At 51.5% G+C, this 16,705-nt stretch overlaps 1 protein-coding gene across 1 annotated transcript in view; it reads left to right on the top strand.

Moving 5' to 3' along the window:
• ASB2 (ankyrin repeat and SOCS box containing 2) overlaps positions 1-16,705 on the top strand; it is a 48,833-nt gene that overhangs the window by 10,109 nt on the left and 22,019 nt on the right. Inside the window, exons 2-4 of the mRNA XM_070775599.1 lie at positions 4,430-4,706; positions 12,870-12,968; positions 16,425-16,591. Of these exons, the coding sequence (XP_070631700.1) occupies positions 4,501-4,706; positions 12,870-12,968; positions 16,425-16,591 (472 nt within the window). The 5' untranslated portion in view covers positions 4,430-4,500. The remainder of the gene's footprint in view (positions 1-4,429; positions 4,707-12,869; positions 12,969-16,424; positions 16,592-16,705) is intronic.

Raw genomic sequence — 16,705 nt, 5'->3', positions numbered from 1 at the left:
GGGACAGGAATGTGGCTGAGGTCACACAGCACTTGAGCATCGACTTGGAGACTGTAACTCAGGAAAACTGAGGCCCAGAGAGGGACAGGGATGTGGCTGAGGTCACACAGCACTTGAGCATCGACTTGGAGACTGTAACTCAGGAAAACTGAGGCCCAGAGAGGGACAGGGATGTGGCTGAGGTCACACAGCACTTGAGCATCGACTTGGAGACTGTAACTCAGGAAAACTGAGGCCCAGAGAGGGACAGGGATGTGGCTGAGGTCGCACAGCGCTTGAGCATCGACTTGGAGACTATAACTCAGGTCTCTGACTCTTAGTCCAGTGCTCTCCCCCCTGGCCACTGGCCTGGAGCAGGGGGATGCCTGCAGGTGGAGGCATCAAAACAGGCCAGGCACTGGGCGTCTGTACTTCTGGTCAGGTAGCACCACAGTTACTGAGTCTCTGCCTTGTTCCAAGTCAGGGGTAGAGCTGGACTCCAGGCCTGGAAAAGCCAAGGCAGGGACCTTAGGCACAGGGTAGCGAGGGAGACGTGGGAAGCAGGGTCTGGCCCAGACGGCTGTGGGGACCACCTGGCTGCATAGTGCCAGTGACAGAGGGCAGGATCTAGTCCATCCTGCCATTTAACAGATGGAAAAACCAAGGGCCCAAGAGACGAAGATGCTCATGGCTGAGCTGGGAAATTTACCCAAGTCTCTTTGATTCCCAGTCTTGAGCTATTTATACAATAAGCAAAACTGATGTTGTTGCTACTGCAAAATAATAATAATGGTAGAGGTAGGAGATCAGGTGGAACTTTATAGGCCAACAGTTGTTACTCTTAGGGCTGTGACAGTAATTGTGTGTATGTGTGTGTGTGTACGTTCAGTCGCTACATCATGTCTGAGTCTTTGGGACCACATGGACTGTAGCCTTCCAGGCTCCTCTGTGCATGGGATTTCCCAGGCAAGAATACTGGAGTGGGTTGCCATTTCCTTCTCCAGGGATCATCCCAGATCAGGGATTAAATCCAGTCTCTTGCATTGGCAGGTAGATTCTTTTTTTTTTTTTACTTTATTTTATTTTTTAAAATTTTATTTTATTTTTAAACTTTACATAATTATAATAGTTTTGCCAAATATCATAATGAATCCGCCACAGGTATGCATGTGTTCCCCATCCTGAACCCTCCTCCCTCCTCCCTCCCCATACCATCCCTCTGGGTCGTCCCAGTGCACTAGCCCCAAGCATCCAGTATTGTGCATCGAACCTGGACTGGCAACTCGTTTCATACATGATATTTTACATGTTTCAATGCCATTCTCCCAAATCTTCCCACCCTCTCCCTCTCCCACAGAGTCCATAAGACTGTTCTATACATCAGTGTCTCTTTTGCTGTCTCGTACACAGGGTTCTTGTTACCATCTTTCTAAAGTCCATATATATGCGTTGGTATACTGTATTGTTGTTTTTCCTTCTGGCTTACTTCACTCTGTATAATAGGCTCCAGTTTCATCCACCTCATTAGAACTGATTCAAATGTATTCTTTTTAATGGCTGAGTAATACTCCATTGTGTATATGTACCATAGCTTTCTTATCCATTCATCTGCTGATGGACATCAGCTACCAGGTAAGCCCCGGTGACAGTCATGGGAAGAATATTTACCAAGGACTCAGCCCATGTCCTCATCCCTTGCCCCTCCTCCACCCCGGACGGTGCTCCCCTGCCCGACTTGTGCTTTATCACTGCTCATTCTGCCAAGTGATGGTGCCCAGTCCCCCGTGCAGCTCTTAGAAGAAGAGTGACACCCAGGCCACACACCAGAATCCAGAGATTCTGACGCAATGGGTCTGAGATGAGGCCCAAACACAATCCTTCATAGAGAACCAATCTTATATACTTTCAAAGTAGACATATTATTGTGGTATAATGTACTCACAGAGAAGCGTACAGATCACTTGAATTGCTCCAAGGATTCAAAGGGAACCAACCGATAGTAAACCACTTAGATCAAGAAATACAGGGGACTTCCCTGGCAGTCCAGTGGTTAGGACTTCCCCATCCAATGCAGGGGGTGCAGGTTCGATCCCTGGTCAGGGAACTAAGACCCCACATGCCTCAGGGCCAACAAGCCAACACATAAAACAGAAGCAGAATTGTAACAAACTCAACAAAGACTTTTTAAATGGTCCTCATCAAAAAAAAGTCTTAAAAAAACACCGTGTAACCGGCCCCCTTCATGGTCCTTCTCACTTTGTTAACTCCTAAAGGTAATCACTCTCCATTGCCTGTTCTTGAACTTTATACAAGTTGAATGGTGTGTGTATATTCTTTATTATCCGATTTCTTTTGCTCAGTTTGGCTCATGAGACTCATCCTGTTATTGTGTATAGCGGCAATTTGAGTGTTTCAATGATGTATACTATCCGTCACGTGAATATACCAGAATGTAGTAATCCATTCAAATGCTGATAGACATTTGGGGAGTTTCCACGGGGTTATTATGAACAGTGCTGCTATGGATATTCTTGAACTTGCCTTTTTGTACACAAGTCTCGGACATAGAGCCTGGAGTGGGGATTTGAGGATCAAAGGAAATAAATATGCTCAGCATTAGCAAATGTCATCCCATTTTGACACTCCTGCCAGGAGTAGGGAGCATCCTGGTTTCTCCACATCCTCTCTAACCCTCATCATTTCCCATCTTCTCTTGAGCCATTCTGGTGGGTATATAGCGGTATTACATTGGAGTCTTGAGTTACATTCTCCCCAGATACTTAGGAAGTGAAGTGCCCTTACCTCTGGTGGTTGGCCATTTAGCTCTGTTCTTTGTGAAGTGCCTGGCATAGTCTTTTGAGTATCAGTTATCTAGAGCCACAAGAATCCTACATAACACAGCACCCCCAATAAGAATTCATTCTCAGGAATTCCTTGGTGGTTCAGTGGTTAGGACTCCATGATCTTAATGAGGAGGGCAGGGGTTCAATTTCTTGTTAGGGAACTAAGATCCCACAAGTTACTTGGTGCAGCCAAAACAAGGGGAAAAAAAAGAGTTTATTCTGGTGTTCTGCGTCTGCAGGTCGATGGGCTGATCTAGGCAATGCCAGGCTGGGCTACTGAGCTTCAGGCTGCAGGCCCACTGGACACAGCTCCTCTATGTGGGTTGGGCTAAGGCTGCTCCAAGTGAGTTCACTCTGGGGCCCAGCTAAAGGGCAATGGCTCTGGGGGGAGTCCTGGAGCTGGCAGAGGAGCGAGTGCCACTGCCCATGCGCGTGTCAACTGGCTGCTTTATCATGTCCACCAATATTCACTGTCCAGAGCAAGCTACAAGGCCAAGCCCAATCTCAGCAGGGAAGGACAGGGGAACAATCTGCCTCTGAGGGGAAGAGGAAGGTGAATATTTGCTGAGCAAACCAAATTACAGCCCTGGTATTTTGCATATTTTTTTAAAAGACCTTATATGACTCTAATCTTCAATCAAGGCTCAGAACCACTGACCTAGAGTCACACTGCATGTCAGCCAGTCAAAACAAAAGTCAGGCCTAGCTGATTTGGCCTCATTTCCTTAAAGCAGTTGACTCAAGCAAAGTCCATTTCACCTTTAGGCTTTTTTTTTTTTTTGAGAAGACAGTCCCTGGATTAACATGGCAAGTGATTTTAACAACTGGTTTTTAACTAGAGCATATGATTCATCTCTAATAATCGCAACTCTAGTACAGGGCAGAGAAGTGGGGAATTAGGTGTTGTGGATAATTGGAAGGAAGGAATGTGAGCACAGTTGTGTAAGTGCCGTGATGGCAGGGATTCTGTCGTTGGTATCGTTGTTATATCACCAAAGCTTAGAAGAGTGCTCAGTAAATAATCTCTCAATTAATGATGCATGCATACATGCATAGATAGGCTGTCTGGGATGGAAAAATAAACCGTGGATGAGTGGATGGTTGGTTGAATACATAGATGTATAGGTGGCTGAATGGATAAATGACTGGGTGGGGGACAGACAAATACATCAGAGGTTGAATAGTGGAGAGATGGGTGAATGACTGGATGGTTGGATAGACAGATGAGTGGATGGATAGGAGCATGGATGGTTGGATGGACAGATTATTAGAAGGTTGGACAAATGGATGGTGAGGTGAATGAATGGGAGGGTGAATGGATAAATGAGTGGGTAGGTGGACAGCTAGATCCAAGAGAGGATGAATAATTGGACAGGTGGGTAGTTGGTTGGATGGATAGTCAGGCTGGCAGACTGATGAATAGAGGAGTGGATGGATGGTGGATGGATGGATGGATAGGTGAATGGGTGATTGGGTAGATCATATGACAAAACGAAAGGATGAAACATGATTGTGTGATTGCTGCAAGAAAGCATAGCCTTCCCTGTGTCTAAACACAGCTACTTTCCAAACTCTTAGTTACCAGGATGGCTTTGATCTCCTCACAGAGTTTTCTGGTTTGATGCTTGCTCCTCCCTGCTGAGTGTCTTCTGGAGGCGGAGGTGAGGCGTGGAAGAGGATGGCCACGGAGATCAGTGCTTGGGGCAGACCGCGCGCCATTGGGCAAGAGGAATACAACCTGTACAGCAGCCTGAGCGAGGACGAGCTGGTCCAGATGGCCATTGAGCAGAGCCTGGCTGACAAGACTCGGGGCCCAACCACCACTGAGACCACTGTGCCCACACGTGTCAACCGTGAACCCGCCCACTTCTATCCATGGACCAGGTGAGCAAGGGGCATCCAATAGGGTGCAGATCCCAAACACTGTTAAGCCAAGACCAAAGTAGCCTGGTCTCTAAGCTGTATTTTCACACTGTAATGACTTACAGTTGTTATCTAAGCTTACTGAGCTCTGAAGGTGCCAGGCACTGCCCTGGGTGCTCTACGCACTTTGCCTCATTTTATCCTCTTAAGGACCTTCTAGGAATCTCTGTGCTATATCCCATTTTAGAGATAAGGAAACTGAAGCTCAGGGCTGAGTGACTAGTCCAGGGTCACACAGCTGGCAGATTGTGTGGCAGACGTTGGACCTATCTGGTTCCAAAGCCCATAGCTTAGTCTTGCTTCACTGGCTTTATGATTGGATGCAGTGGAACTGAGGTGCTGAATCTGGCGAGTTTACAACCCTATCTATGCTGTCTCCCTGGAAATACATGTCTGAGAAGCAGTAATATCTGCCTGGCAAAGCCATCTTGCCTTCTGTTCTGGCTCCCCCATCTGGATATGACCTCATCATCCCATTAGCCGGACCATCTACAGCAGCGCCAGGTTGCATCAGAAGAACTATGATGTGGGCCTCAACTGTAATTTCACAGATGCAATTTGACTATCCCAAGAGCCACACTAAAAAGTAAAGAGAAACAGATGAAATTAATTTGTATCTAAAATACTATCATTTCCAAATGTCATTAATATGAAGCTTACCAATGAGATATTTACATGCCCTTTCCTTTCCAGAGAAGTTAGTGTGTATTTTATGTTCACAGCCCATCTCAATTCAGACTAGCCGCATCTCAAGGGCTCACTAGTCATACGTGGCTACATGCTGGACATGTAGCATGTCCAGAGACAAATCTAGACACCTACCCCCTTCATAGGAGATGAGAGGCAGGGAGGTAATTAGGATCTTAAAATGGCACTGGATCTTATAATGCTTTTAGAAAAGAAGCATATACATTTTAAAAAATGCTTTTGCTCAGCATGGAGTCCAAGTCAAGTGTGTATTTGCAGGAATTTAAAAAATTTTTATTTTTATTATTTTTTTAACACCAGAAACATTTTGTAATGGGGTATAGCCTATTAACAATTGGGATATAGTTGTGATAATTTCAGATGAACAGTAAAGGAACTCAACCATACATATACATGTGTCCATTCTCCGTGGGGATAGGAAGTGATATAACACTTGTGTGGGTGTTACCTTGAGGCATGGGCCTTAAATCTTATTGTCTTCAACAGCCAGTTGACTTCCTGTGTGACCTCGGGCAAGTTACTTAACCTCTCTGAACCTCAAACAATAATAGTAATAACAGCAGCAACAATAAACAGACTTTCTGATGCCCAGAACCAGTGGATAGGGATGAAGGTGGGTGATGGTACACCTTGACCCTGTCCCCTGATGAAAGGGTGACTTTGGCCTTTTGGAGGCTAGACCACTTTTGCCAGGCAGGCTGAGCAAAGTCCTGGGATGCGCACCACTCAGGCGTCCCTTCCTTAAAGGGGCAGGAAGGCATAAGGAAGTCCCGTCCTGGGACTCAATCTGAAATGCAGAAGTCCAAAGCCAAGATTGTGATGGCTCATGTTCTAGAAGCTCTGGTTCCTGTTCTGGCCGGTTCAGCCTAAGTCAGACCACAGGTTCCTCTTTCTCAGGGGGATCAGATAGAGAGAAGAGCATCCTCCCCTCATCCTAGCTGCAGCACAAACCACGTAACCTGGGGCCACCTCTGCAGCCTTCTCCTGTGTGGGAACCACCCCCAGGAGTCCTGGGGACCCTTGAAAATATTAGCACTGGGCCCTGACCTCCTTCTTCTTCTCGGGGTAGGAAGAAGAGGCCCACTGTGGGGTGTAAACATTTATCCTGAGAAAAAACCTCTCACACAGCAGGGAAAGGACTTATGCGGGGCCACGTGATCCTCACCTAAGACCCAGGCAGAGTCATGCAGGGCAGGAGGACTGAGCCTGCCTCTCCGCACCCTGGAGGTGACCTGAGGCTGCCTGGGTTCTGTTCTGCCCTTTCGTCTCTGAAAGGAGGCAGAGCTGCTGGGAAAGCAAGTCCCTTTCATGGGACTTTTAATGAAATTCTTCTCTCCTGCCCAGCAAGCTTAGCCCACAGGCGTTCACCTGACCCTGAGAGAAGCCACGGAAGGTGGATGTCTCGGGGTCCAGTTTACATGTGACAATGCAGGCGCCCCGCAGGTCCAGGACCCAAACCAAGGTCTGACCCGCCCTGAGTTTCAGACACTTAGCCAGCTGTGCTGATGCTACAGAGGCCTCTGTTTCCTGTCCCTCCTCCACTTCCAAGGGCCTCTTCCCCACTGAGATTTAGGGTCCCACCCCGACAAGAGACATATGGACTTGCGTTCAGACACAGCCTGAGAGTAAGTATAGGGCCCAAGAGAGTCCTTGAACACATTTATCCCCGAATATCACCGTGTCCATCTAAGTGCACCCACAGCACGTCTAGAAGGCGGGCATCACATATGCCCTCGGAGGCTCCCCGTGGCCAGCCCCTCTTCATCTTTGAGCAGGCTCCCCGACCAAGCAGGTTGCATTTTTACTTTCCTGGCTGTTTACTTCGCTGCCCTGACAATGACTTACAGCTTCTATCTTTTTATTTCTGCCGTTCACCTGTGAACTCCTTGAAGGCCGGAGTTCTTCTTTCCTGTGAGGCCCCGTGTCTAGCACATGGGGCTTGACCTGTGGCAACACCACAGAGCTCTTTGTAGGCAGATGAATGGCTTAATGCAGACCTGAGTGAGGCGGTGGCTGATCAGACCGGAAAGAGAAGGGGGTGTAGAGTGGGTTCGGATCCTTCCTATGTCATTACTGGCTGTGTGACCTCAGGCAAGTGACTTGACTTTTCTGAGCCCCAGCAGCCTTATCCCTAAAATGGTAATAACAAAACTTGCCTAGGCTCACCTGGCACCTTTTCTTATGAAAAGCAAATCAGATGAGGTAGGTGTTGAAGTCCCCCGCAACATCCTGCTGCCTGAACGACTTCCCCCCACTTCCTCCCTGCGTACCCTGACTGCTCATCTCATGACAGCCTCCGTTTCCTGGACAAGCTTTTGTGTCACTGTAGGAAGACATTATCTGGCCTCCTGAGAGTGTCCCCAGTGACACTGTGTGACCTCCTTGGGGACAGGGAACAGATATTACTCACTTTTGTATCCTCAGTTCAGTTCAGTCCAGTCGCTCAGTCGTGTCTGACTCTTTGTGACCCCATGAATCCCAGCACACCAGGCCTCCCTGTCCATCACCAACTCCCGGAGTTCACGCAGACTCACGTCCATCGAGTCAGTGATGCCATCCAGCCATCTCATCCTCTGTCGTCCCCTTCTCCTCCTGCCCCCAATCCCTCCCAGCATCAGAGTCTTTTCCAACAAGTGCCTGGCAAAGAGCCTGGATCACTGTAGATGCCCAGTGAATGTTGTTATGCAGATCAGTGTACTTTGAATCCAATAAAATTCTCTAGAAATACAATTTATTGTTACCTGCTTGTGACCAAAATGGCAAATGTGGACATAAAGGTCAACTGGTGCTTTGGGATCCTAGAAATAAAAGCCAGCTCAGCACTTCAGAGAAATATAATATTCCCTCTTAAAGTCATTGTCCAATTTGCCTCTCTTCTACCACAGGGTAAAGGGTTGAACCATGATCCCTGAACCCAAGGTAAAGGGTTTGGCTTGAATATGTATGACGATCATTTGCCAAACCTTGGCCCACTGAGGACTCCCTGAATGGAAGAGGAACTTTCTATCCAGTAAAGAAGCAGGATTCATGCACTCATGAAGCAGGAAGTCCAGGGTTACCGAAATGAACCAGTTCAAATGGGTCTAGAAAGCTGGGTCTTCCAGTTTTCAAACTTCTGCATTTTATTTAAGGTTACATTTCTAAGAAAATGAAAGCATGAGGCAGGAACTTGCTTGAGCTGATGTATGCACAGCTGCAAACAATTCAAATAAGCCACTTTTACTATACAACTATGATGTTCCACTTCATTCTTGGCACTTGTATGTAAATCAGGCCTGGTCCCTGCTTTCCCTAAGCTTGCAGTCTAACGAGGGCACAGTCTAACCATGAGTACAGAGGGCTCAGAGGTACATAATGATCGAATAGGACGGATGCAACAAAGAGGCTTGCTTCAGTGTCAGAGGGACACAGGAAGAGTTGATTTATTTCTTAGTCTAGGAGGTGGGCTTTGCAGGATGAATAGGAGTTTGTCAAACAGGCTAGAGGAAGTGAACCTCTCTGAGCCTCAGTTTCCTCATCTGCAAAAGGGAGCCAATTATATTGCCTTCACAAAGTGGTCTAGAGGATGAAATGAAGTACTCTGTGCCACGTGCCTATCATAAGACATACAGCAAGCTCTCAATGAATCTTAGCCTTCGATGGGAAGGCAGAAGTTGCTGCAGTCGGAACTCACATTCTCCTCTACCTGTGAGTCCTTTCTGGCCAGCCCAGGAAGGATGAGTTGGCCAGTGGATGAGAGGGAAGCAGAACCCTCATGGGTGGCATGGGCATGGAGGTAGTGACCTCATGTGAGCTCTCCCTCTCTGTAACCATGAGTACAGAGGGCTGGTTCTCCAGGAATCTGAGGTCTTGGCCTATAACCACACAGCACCAAGATTGCCATAGAGGGTATTACCCTTTCAAAGGTTTTTGTTTGCTTGTTTTGTAATATTCATTGAAATTTATCAAGCAACTACTGCGTGCTTCCCTGGGGGCTCAAACAGTAAAGAATCTGCATGCAATGCAGGAGACTCAGCTTCGATCCCTGAGTCAGGAAGATCCTCTGGGGAAGGGAATGGCTACCCACACCAGTATTCTTGCCTGGAGAATCCCATGGACAGAGGAGACTGGCAGGCTACAGTCCATGGGGTTGCAAAGAGTCAGACACGACTGAGCGACTAACACCTGACCTGTGCCAGACCCTGTACTCATGACACCTGTGCTGGACACAGGGTTCGTGTAAGGACCAGATGAGAGAGCAGGTATCAGATGCTGCTTGTTAGGGTGGCAGGCACAGGGAAGAGTCTTGTTATCAGCTCCCTCCGCTGTTAAGATGCCTGCTTGCCACCTGCATTCACCCAGGTCCAGGCCAAATTAACACCCTTCCTGGGACTGTCCTGGGCGTCTCGTTAACTCTGACAGGACTCACTGAGAAGTTAGAAGACCTTGTCATCACTGCCCGGCTCCCCACTCTCACCGAGCCTGACCCGTGTCTGAAGCCAGGATCAGGATGGGCTGGATTCCAGGACAGGGACCTGGCTATGGTGACACTCCCCCAACCCCGACCTGCCCGCCCACACAGAGGACGGGGGACCCTTCCTGGGCCCCTTCCAGGTCGTGACCTGTGCCCACATCCTGCCAGGTCCCTCTCACCTCTGATGACTCAGCCCTGGTGGTTTTCTCTGCTGGGAATTTCCCTGCTCCAGACCTGAGGGGAAGTGGGGTCAGCAGGCTTGATCAGAAAGAACATGGAACCCAGTTGGGACCCCGCATGCTTTCCAGCTCTGAGCACTCACCCTATCTGCCCCTCCAGCCCAGTTAACGCCTGATTTCAGAGCCCCCAGAGCGAGTCCTCCAGCCTCTCTCCCAGCCCCTCCCCTGCAGCCTGGTGGTGGTGGGTGTCCTGGCCCCCCAACACTGTAGATCTCTGAACATCTTGAGGATCACATCAACGATCTGCACCACTCGGGGCCTAGTGCAGGGCGTGGGACGAGCAGGAGCTGGGAAGGTCTCCTGGAAACAAACCTGGTCTGTCTGTTTCCTCCTCCGCCTGTGGGAGCAGTCCGCCCCCTGCCTCCATCCAGGGAGCTGGGAGGATGGAAAGAAGGTGCTGCCCTGAGACTTCATGAGGGAAAGTCACTGTCACCACCTCGCTGCCACCCCCACCAGCCTCACCGTCCCTTTCTTGCTGTTACGTTTACGCCATCAGTGAGATGTCCCCATTTCAGGGTGGGAGTGGGCTGCTATCAATGCTTTTTACCTGGCTAAAATCAGTCTAACAGCAAAAAGTGATGAGGCCACACATGGACCCATGATGAGAGTGACTGGGTCCCCAGGACCACGCAGATGTAGAAGCCCAGGGCTTTGTCATGACCCTCGGGCTGGGGACTGCCGCTGTGCCCAGAAGTCTCCCCTTTTCAGGGCCAGGAGTAAAGAATATACCAGCCAATACAGGAGACTCGAGCTCGATCCCTGAGTTGGGAAGATTCCCTGGAAGAGGAAAAGGCAACCCACTCCAGTATTCTTGCCTGGAGAATCCCCATGGACAGAGAAGCCTGGCGGGCTACAGTCCACAGGGTTGCAAAGAGTCAGACACGACTGAGCGACTGAGCACATACACACGCAGCATGTACAGCAGTGACGCTGAAGCAGCAGCTCTTGGGGCTGGGGGAGAGGACCCTGGCAGCCAGGCTCTGAGCCCCCTTGCCAGGACATGGCCTTCGATGTGTATGGCCTCCTGAGTCTCCACGTGAGTTCACTGCAGTGAAAGCTCCATGACCACCACAGCAGCGAGGGGACCCCTGGTCTGGTCCCGCCTCCTCATTTTGCAAAAGAGGAAACTGAGGCACAGAGGGGTGGGGGCTTGTTCCCAGTTGCAGGGCTTGTCAGTGTGGTGGACTGAGGACCGGAGAGGGGATAAAGGGATGGGAGAGAGGGAGAGACCAAGGCTCTGGGGAATAGAGCCCATCGTCAGAGCTCCACGGACAGGCAGGCAGCAACTTCGCAGCTGAGTGTGGGCCTGGGGCAGTTTCTCACTTCTTGGAGCCTCAGCCTCCATGTCTAGACAAAGCAGTGGCATTGGCACCCACTCTAGCGTTCGTGGCACCACACTCGGCCTCACAGTGCTCAGGAACAGGTGTGGGAGAAGGCAGGTGGGAAGTGATGACCGTCCTGCAGTGATGAGCCGCGTGGAACAGGTGCTGGCCTCCTGCCCATCTCTCTGCCCCTCACCCTTCCCCGTGTCCCCACCTGGCTGAGGGTGCCCACAAAATCTGCAGGGCCTACAATTCCAGCACCTCCGTGGCCCACAGGGGGCTGGTCACCTGTACCAGCATCCTCCCCAATCCTTCAGGGCACCCCAAGAAGGGCACAGGAGACCAGACTGGGTCCTCTGGGGAGTCCATGGCCCCAGGGCCCCAAACCTGCTGGAAGAGGGGCCAGCAAGCCCTGTTCCCATGCCAACTCCAACCAATTCGGATCTGTACAGAGGCCACCACCCCTCCTTTTGACCCTCCTGTCCTTACACGGGGGAGCCTGGTGGGCTGCCGTCTATGGGGTTGCACAGAGTCGGACACGGCTGAAGCAACTTAGCAGCAGCAGCAGCAGTCCTTACAACAGCCTGGGGTGGGGGTAGGAAAACTGAGCCCAGAGAGACGAAATCATGATATGATCAACGGTGGACACGTGTCGAGCCCTGTGCCCGGCCCTCTGATAAGCCCTTTACACCATTCACGCACTCAGGCCTCACCAGACTGAATCCCAGAGAAGGAGTACCTGTTCAAGGTCACACAGCCAGGAAGTACCAGAGCTGGATTTGAACCCATGTCGGTCTGACTCCAAGCCCTGGCTCCCATGACCCTCACGCATCCTTCTGATGTGCCCTCTGCACTGTTTGTTCTGACCCTGGGATGGCAGGACCCTCTAATGAGGAGCCGGCGAGGTGGGGGTGGGTCACTGACCTGGCTTGGCGCCCCAGCTTTGCTCTCCTTGTCCCCCACCCCGGTGAATTTCTTGTCCATCTCTTGTTGGGACCCAGCCCAGCCCGCCCCAAGACTGAGCGCTTTTCATCCTGGGACCTGCCACTGACTACTTCTCACATCTTCTGGGTGAAGAATGTCACCTTGCTTCATATCTGCCTCCCGCGTGGTTGGCTGGGGAGGGGGACCTGGGGCGTGGGGTGAGGTTAACCTCATTGTTGTCTTATATGGTCATTTAAATCTCCCAGGGCTTCCTCCAAGGGCCAAAAATAATCTGGAGACACAGCAGCTGCGTCCAGACACAGGGAGGACCCGGCCATCTGCTTTGGTTCAGAGCCCTGTGTCTGTCTGTCAGTCTCCCCCGCGCTCTCCCTCCATCCTCGTTCCTGCCTCCGGCCATGACCCGCTTCTCATACACGGAATACTTTTCCCTCTTTCACTCCTGCCCTGCACCCTCCAGGTCCTCTGTGTCTCCTGAGAGCGCCCCGACCTCAGCCCCCAAGGGCCTGTTCCAGGAGGTGATGCAGAAATACAACCGCAGCAAGTCCTCCCAGCTGGCGTAAGTGCCCCCCGCCGTGGCCCCCAGACCATCCAAGCTCACTCTCCTCCAGACTGGGGTTGGGGGTGGAAGGCAGGCCCACGGGCCCCAGGAAGGGACAGCCCCCCACCAGACACACACCTCTTCCAGGTATGTCCCCTTGAGACTCAGAGGCTCCAGCCAAGCCGGGCTTGGTGGTCACAGACTCTATCCTCCAGGACCTGCCAGCCAGGCTGAGCTTGTGATTAACCCCTGGGTACGCCGCCCCCTCCAATGGGCCCTGAATACTGGAGTCACCCCACAGGGCTCTGAACCTGGGGACCCAGTGAGAGGGAGACTGGGGAGACAGCCCCAGGACCCCAGAGGCTCAGAGCTGAGGCTGATGAATCTGCTGCTCGTCTGTCTCACTTTCCCCCTGCCATCAGCGTGGGTCTGTCTGAGCACATCCACAAAGCCCACACCCACAAGTTCGGTTTTGCTTTGTTGCTTTTATTTATTAAGTGCCAGGTGCTAAAACAGAGAAACAATCTGAGCCACAGGAGGGGCTGTCTTTGCCTAGTACTAGGATGCTGGGCTAGGCGTGTCCTTGAAAATAGCTCTGTGCGAGTTCTGTCTCTGCTCCCGCATATCGACCCTAGAAGCAGCTAAAAGCCAAAGAGGGGTCCCATCGCTGGAGACCCTGTATCCTTGATGAGTTACGTTGTGGGGAGGCGGTGACTGGCCAACGCTTTGCTTCTCCTTCTCAGCCCTTCGCAAGCCCTATCCCACCTCTTCCTTGGTGCTGCAGGGAGGATTGTGATTGTCTGGAGGAGCGAGACCCAGCTTCTGGTCTCTGCGTTGCTGCCACTTCCTGTGCAACTGTCCACGAGTCGCTGTCCCTCTCTGAGTCTCCGTCCTGTGTTAGGACAGAGTGGCCTCGAGGGTCCTGTGTGGCTTCTTAGTCTCTGATGGCCTGACACCCCAACAGCTCCCCCCACCCTCGAGGCGGGCACTCTGGCTGAGCTCACAGACAAGCCAGCGGTGTGTGTGCCTGAGCACTCCAGGGTCCTTGCACCACAGCTGGACGAGACCCAGGCTGGGCAGCGGGTCCTGAGAGTGTTCTCATGACACCGCACACCACCAAGGCCACAAGAATAGCCAGCCCTCTTCCCTTCCACTTCAGCCGGGTCCCACAGGAGACCTTCCGGGGGAGACGGGACACCTACCCCACCGGGGCCTTTCCTGACACCAACAGGGGCTGCTCCGGCTGCTCGTAAGAGGAGCTCGTCAAGGTGGCAGTGATGGCGTTGATGGGGACTCCAGGGCTTATCTGGTCAGTTACCCATCGTCCTTGCAGGGTCTGTAACTTAACCGGCATCTGTGCTCTGAAGCTATTAATAACCAGAGAGGCTGAGAGCCGGGAGGAAGTGCTGCTCTTGCTGCAGGAAGCAGCTGGGAGGCTGAAGGGGCTGGCCCTGCAGACGTTCCGGGCCTATCCGGGCCCCTGACAGGGATGAGGGTCCTGGGACAAGGCTGGCCTCTGGTCTCACCTCCTCCATCCGGCAGATGGGAACATTTATGCAGCATGTTTTCCAAGGGTGGAACCATAGCAGTCGTAGTCCTCACTGACTTTCTAAGGATGGAGGAAGTCAGCTCAGAGAATGAATGAATGAATGAACAAGTGAAGTGGCTTGGATGAGTCAAGCTAAGAAGTTATCTTTTACCGTGGCCCTGGAATCTTTTTGACGTTCACGAGTTTTAAATTGTGAAGGCTTCAGATGTATTAGTCCTCCAGGCATTTAAATCTTGTAGCAGCTAAAAGTTCTAGGGGTGAGGAGAAGGATCTGGAGGAAGAAAAGGGTTGGGAAGACCCCAGAGAGATGCTCGATGTGAATAGTCCCACTCTGAGGGGTCTGTGCTTTCATCTCAGTGCAAATAGGCCCTGAGGTGGAGGCGTTTGGTACACTCTGGAGTGCTACGTGCAGGGAAGGTGTTTAACTATCATTAAAACTCCCATGGGGCTGGTTATCCATCACTTTGGAGGCCAGCGCTGGATGCCCGAATCCCCTGGCACAATGGTCTTGGTGCAGCAGAGCCAGGCACTGAAAGCTGCAGGGACAGAGGGGTGCCCTAATTCTCTTTTGGCCACCAAGGAGCTCCTTGTAAAAAGGGACCCCTGGTTTCCATCTGTGAAGGTGAATGAGCTTGCCGTGTTTCTAGCAGAGTTTCCCCCTGTGGTGCCCAACTCAGAGGTAAAGACGTGGAAACGCTCCAAGTTCAGCAGGGCTCACAAGGGTATGGAACACAGGCAAGGCCTGATCCAGAGCCCCCATATTTAATCTCATAGGTTGATTTGCCTCCAAATAGGGCTTCCCCGATAGCCAGTTGATAAAGAATCTGCCTGCAATGCAGGAGACCCCGGTTCTATTCCTGGGTTGGGAAGATCCACTGGAGAAAGGATAGGCTACCCACTCCAGTATTCTTGGGCTTCCCTTGTGGCTCAGTTGGTAAAGAATCTGCCTGCAGTGAGGGAGACCTGGGTTCCATCCCTGGGTTGGCAAGATCCCTTGGAGAAAGGAAAGGGGACCCACGCCAGTATTCTGGCCTGGAGAATTCCATGGGCTATGTGATCCATGAGGTCTCGAACAGTCAAACACGACTGAGCGACTTTCACTTTCACTTTCATGCCTCCAAATGCTCAAAGGAAATCATTGCAAAGTTGTTTTGAATGAGATGCAAATAAAATTCCCAAAGAAAAGCAAAAATCTAACAGGGAAGAAACTGTCTTTTGGGAAATAGAAGAGATGAAGGAGTGAAAGAATTAGGGGTTTGTTTGGTTGGGTTGGTTTTTTGTTTGCTTGCTTGGTGGCAAGGTATGTGAGATTTTAGTTCCCTGAACGAGCAGGGAACTGTGTCCCTTGCAGTGGAAGGGCGGAGCACTAACCACTGGACCCTAGAGAATTCCCTGTTTCGGTTCTTAAATTCTGAACTCTTCCTCCTCCCTCCCTCCCTTCCTTCTGTGTTCTTTCTCGCTCTTTCTTTCAAGCAGCAAATATTTATTAAGCACCTGTTACGGACCAGCCGCTGAGCTGGGCCCTGGGAATCAAATCACGAGGGATAAAAAGAAAGATACAGGCGCTATGGTCTTGACGCTCACAGTCCAGTGAAGGAGACAGACAGACGGTGGGCAAATGATCAAAGACATGTAAAGACAAGTGATGAGTCGATGGCTTATGACCGGAGGCAGGGAGAGGCTGACGCGGGCGGGCAGGCCAAAGAAGCTGTGATGGGGCTAAGAGCTGGAGGGGCCAAGGTCAGGCCTGAGGTCGGGGCAGGCTTCCCAGGGCTCGCCCGTGGGGGTTAGGAAGGATTATTCTCCTCATCGAGAGGACACAGCTGCAGGGGCTGAGGGCTGTGTGATCCCGTGGCCAACCCCTCTCCTGGCCCTGCCTCCGTCTGCCCCGGTCCTGAGGAATGACCAGCCCCTTGCTCTTACAGGCCTGTGGACCCTGTGCTAAAGGCCATCAAGGAAGACGATGAAGAGGCCTTGACGGCTATGATCAAGGCGGGCAAGAACCTCTCAGAACCCAACAAGGAGGGCTGGCTGCCGCTGCACGAGGCGGCCTACTACGGCCAGCTGAACTGCCTGAAGGCCCTGCACCGAGGTGAGGCGGCGGGTCGGGCTGCGGCCACAGGTGGGACTGGGACCCATGGGTGGTGGCACTTTCCTTCTGGAGCTTTGGCCCACAACGACCGTGATGACCGGGGGCAAGGCCAAG

This window comes from Bos indicus, chromosome 21 (assembly GCF_029378745.1).
Source record: "Bos indicus isolate NIAB-ARS_2022 breed Sahiwal x Tharparkar chromosome 21, NIAB-ARS_B.indTharparkar_mat_pri_1.0, whole genome shotgun sequence".
In the NCBI taxonomy this organism is placed as follows: Eukaryota; Metazoa; Chordata; class Mammalia; order Artiodactyla; family Bovidae; genus Bos; species Bos indicus.
The sequence above is the reverse complement of the archived record's forward strand: the minus strand, read 5'-3'. Positions and strand labels throughout refer to the sequence as shown.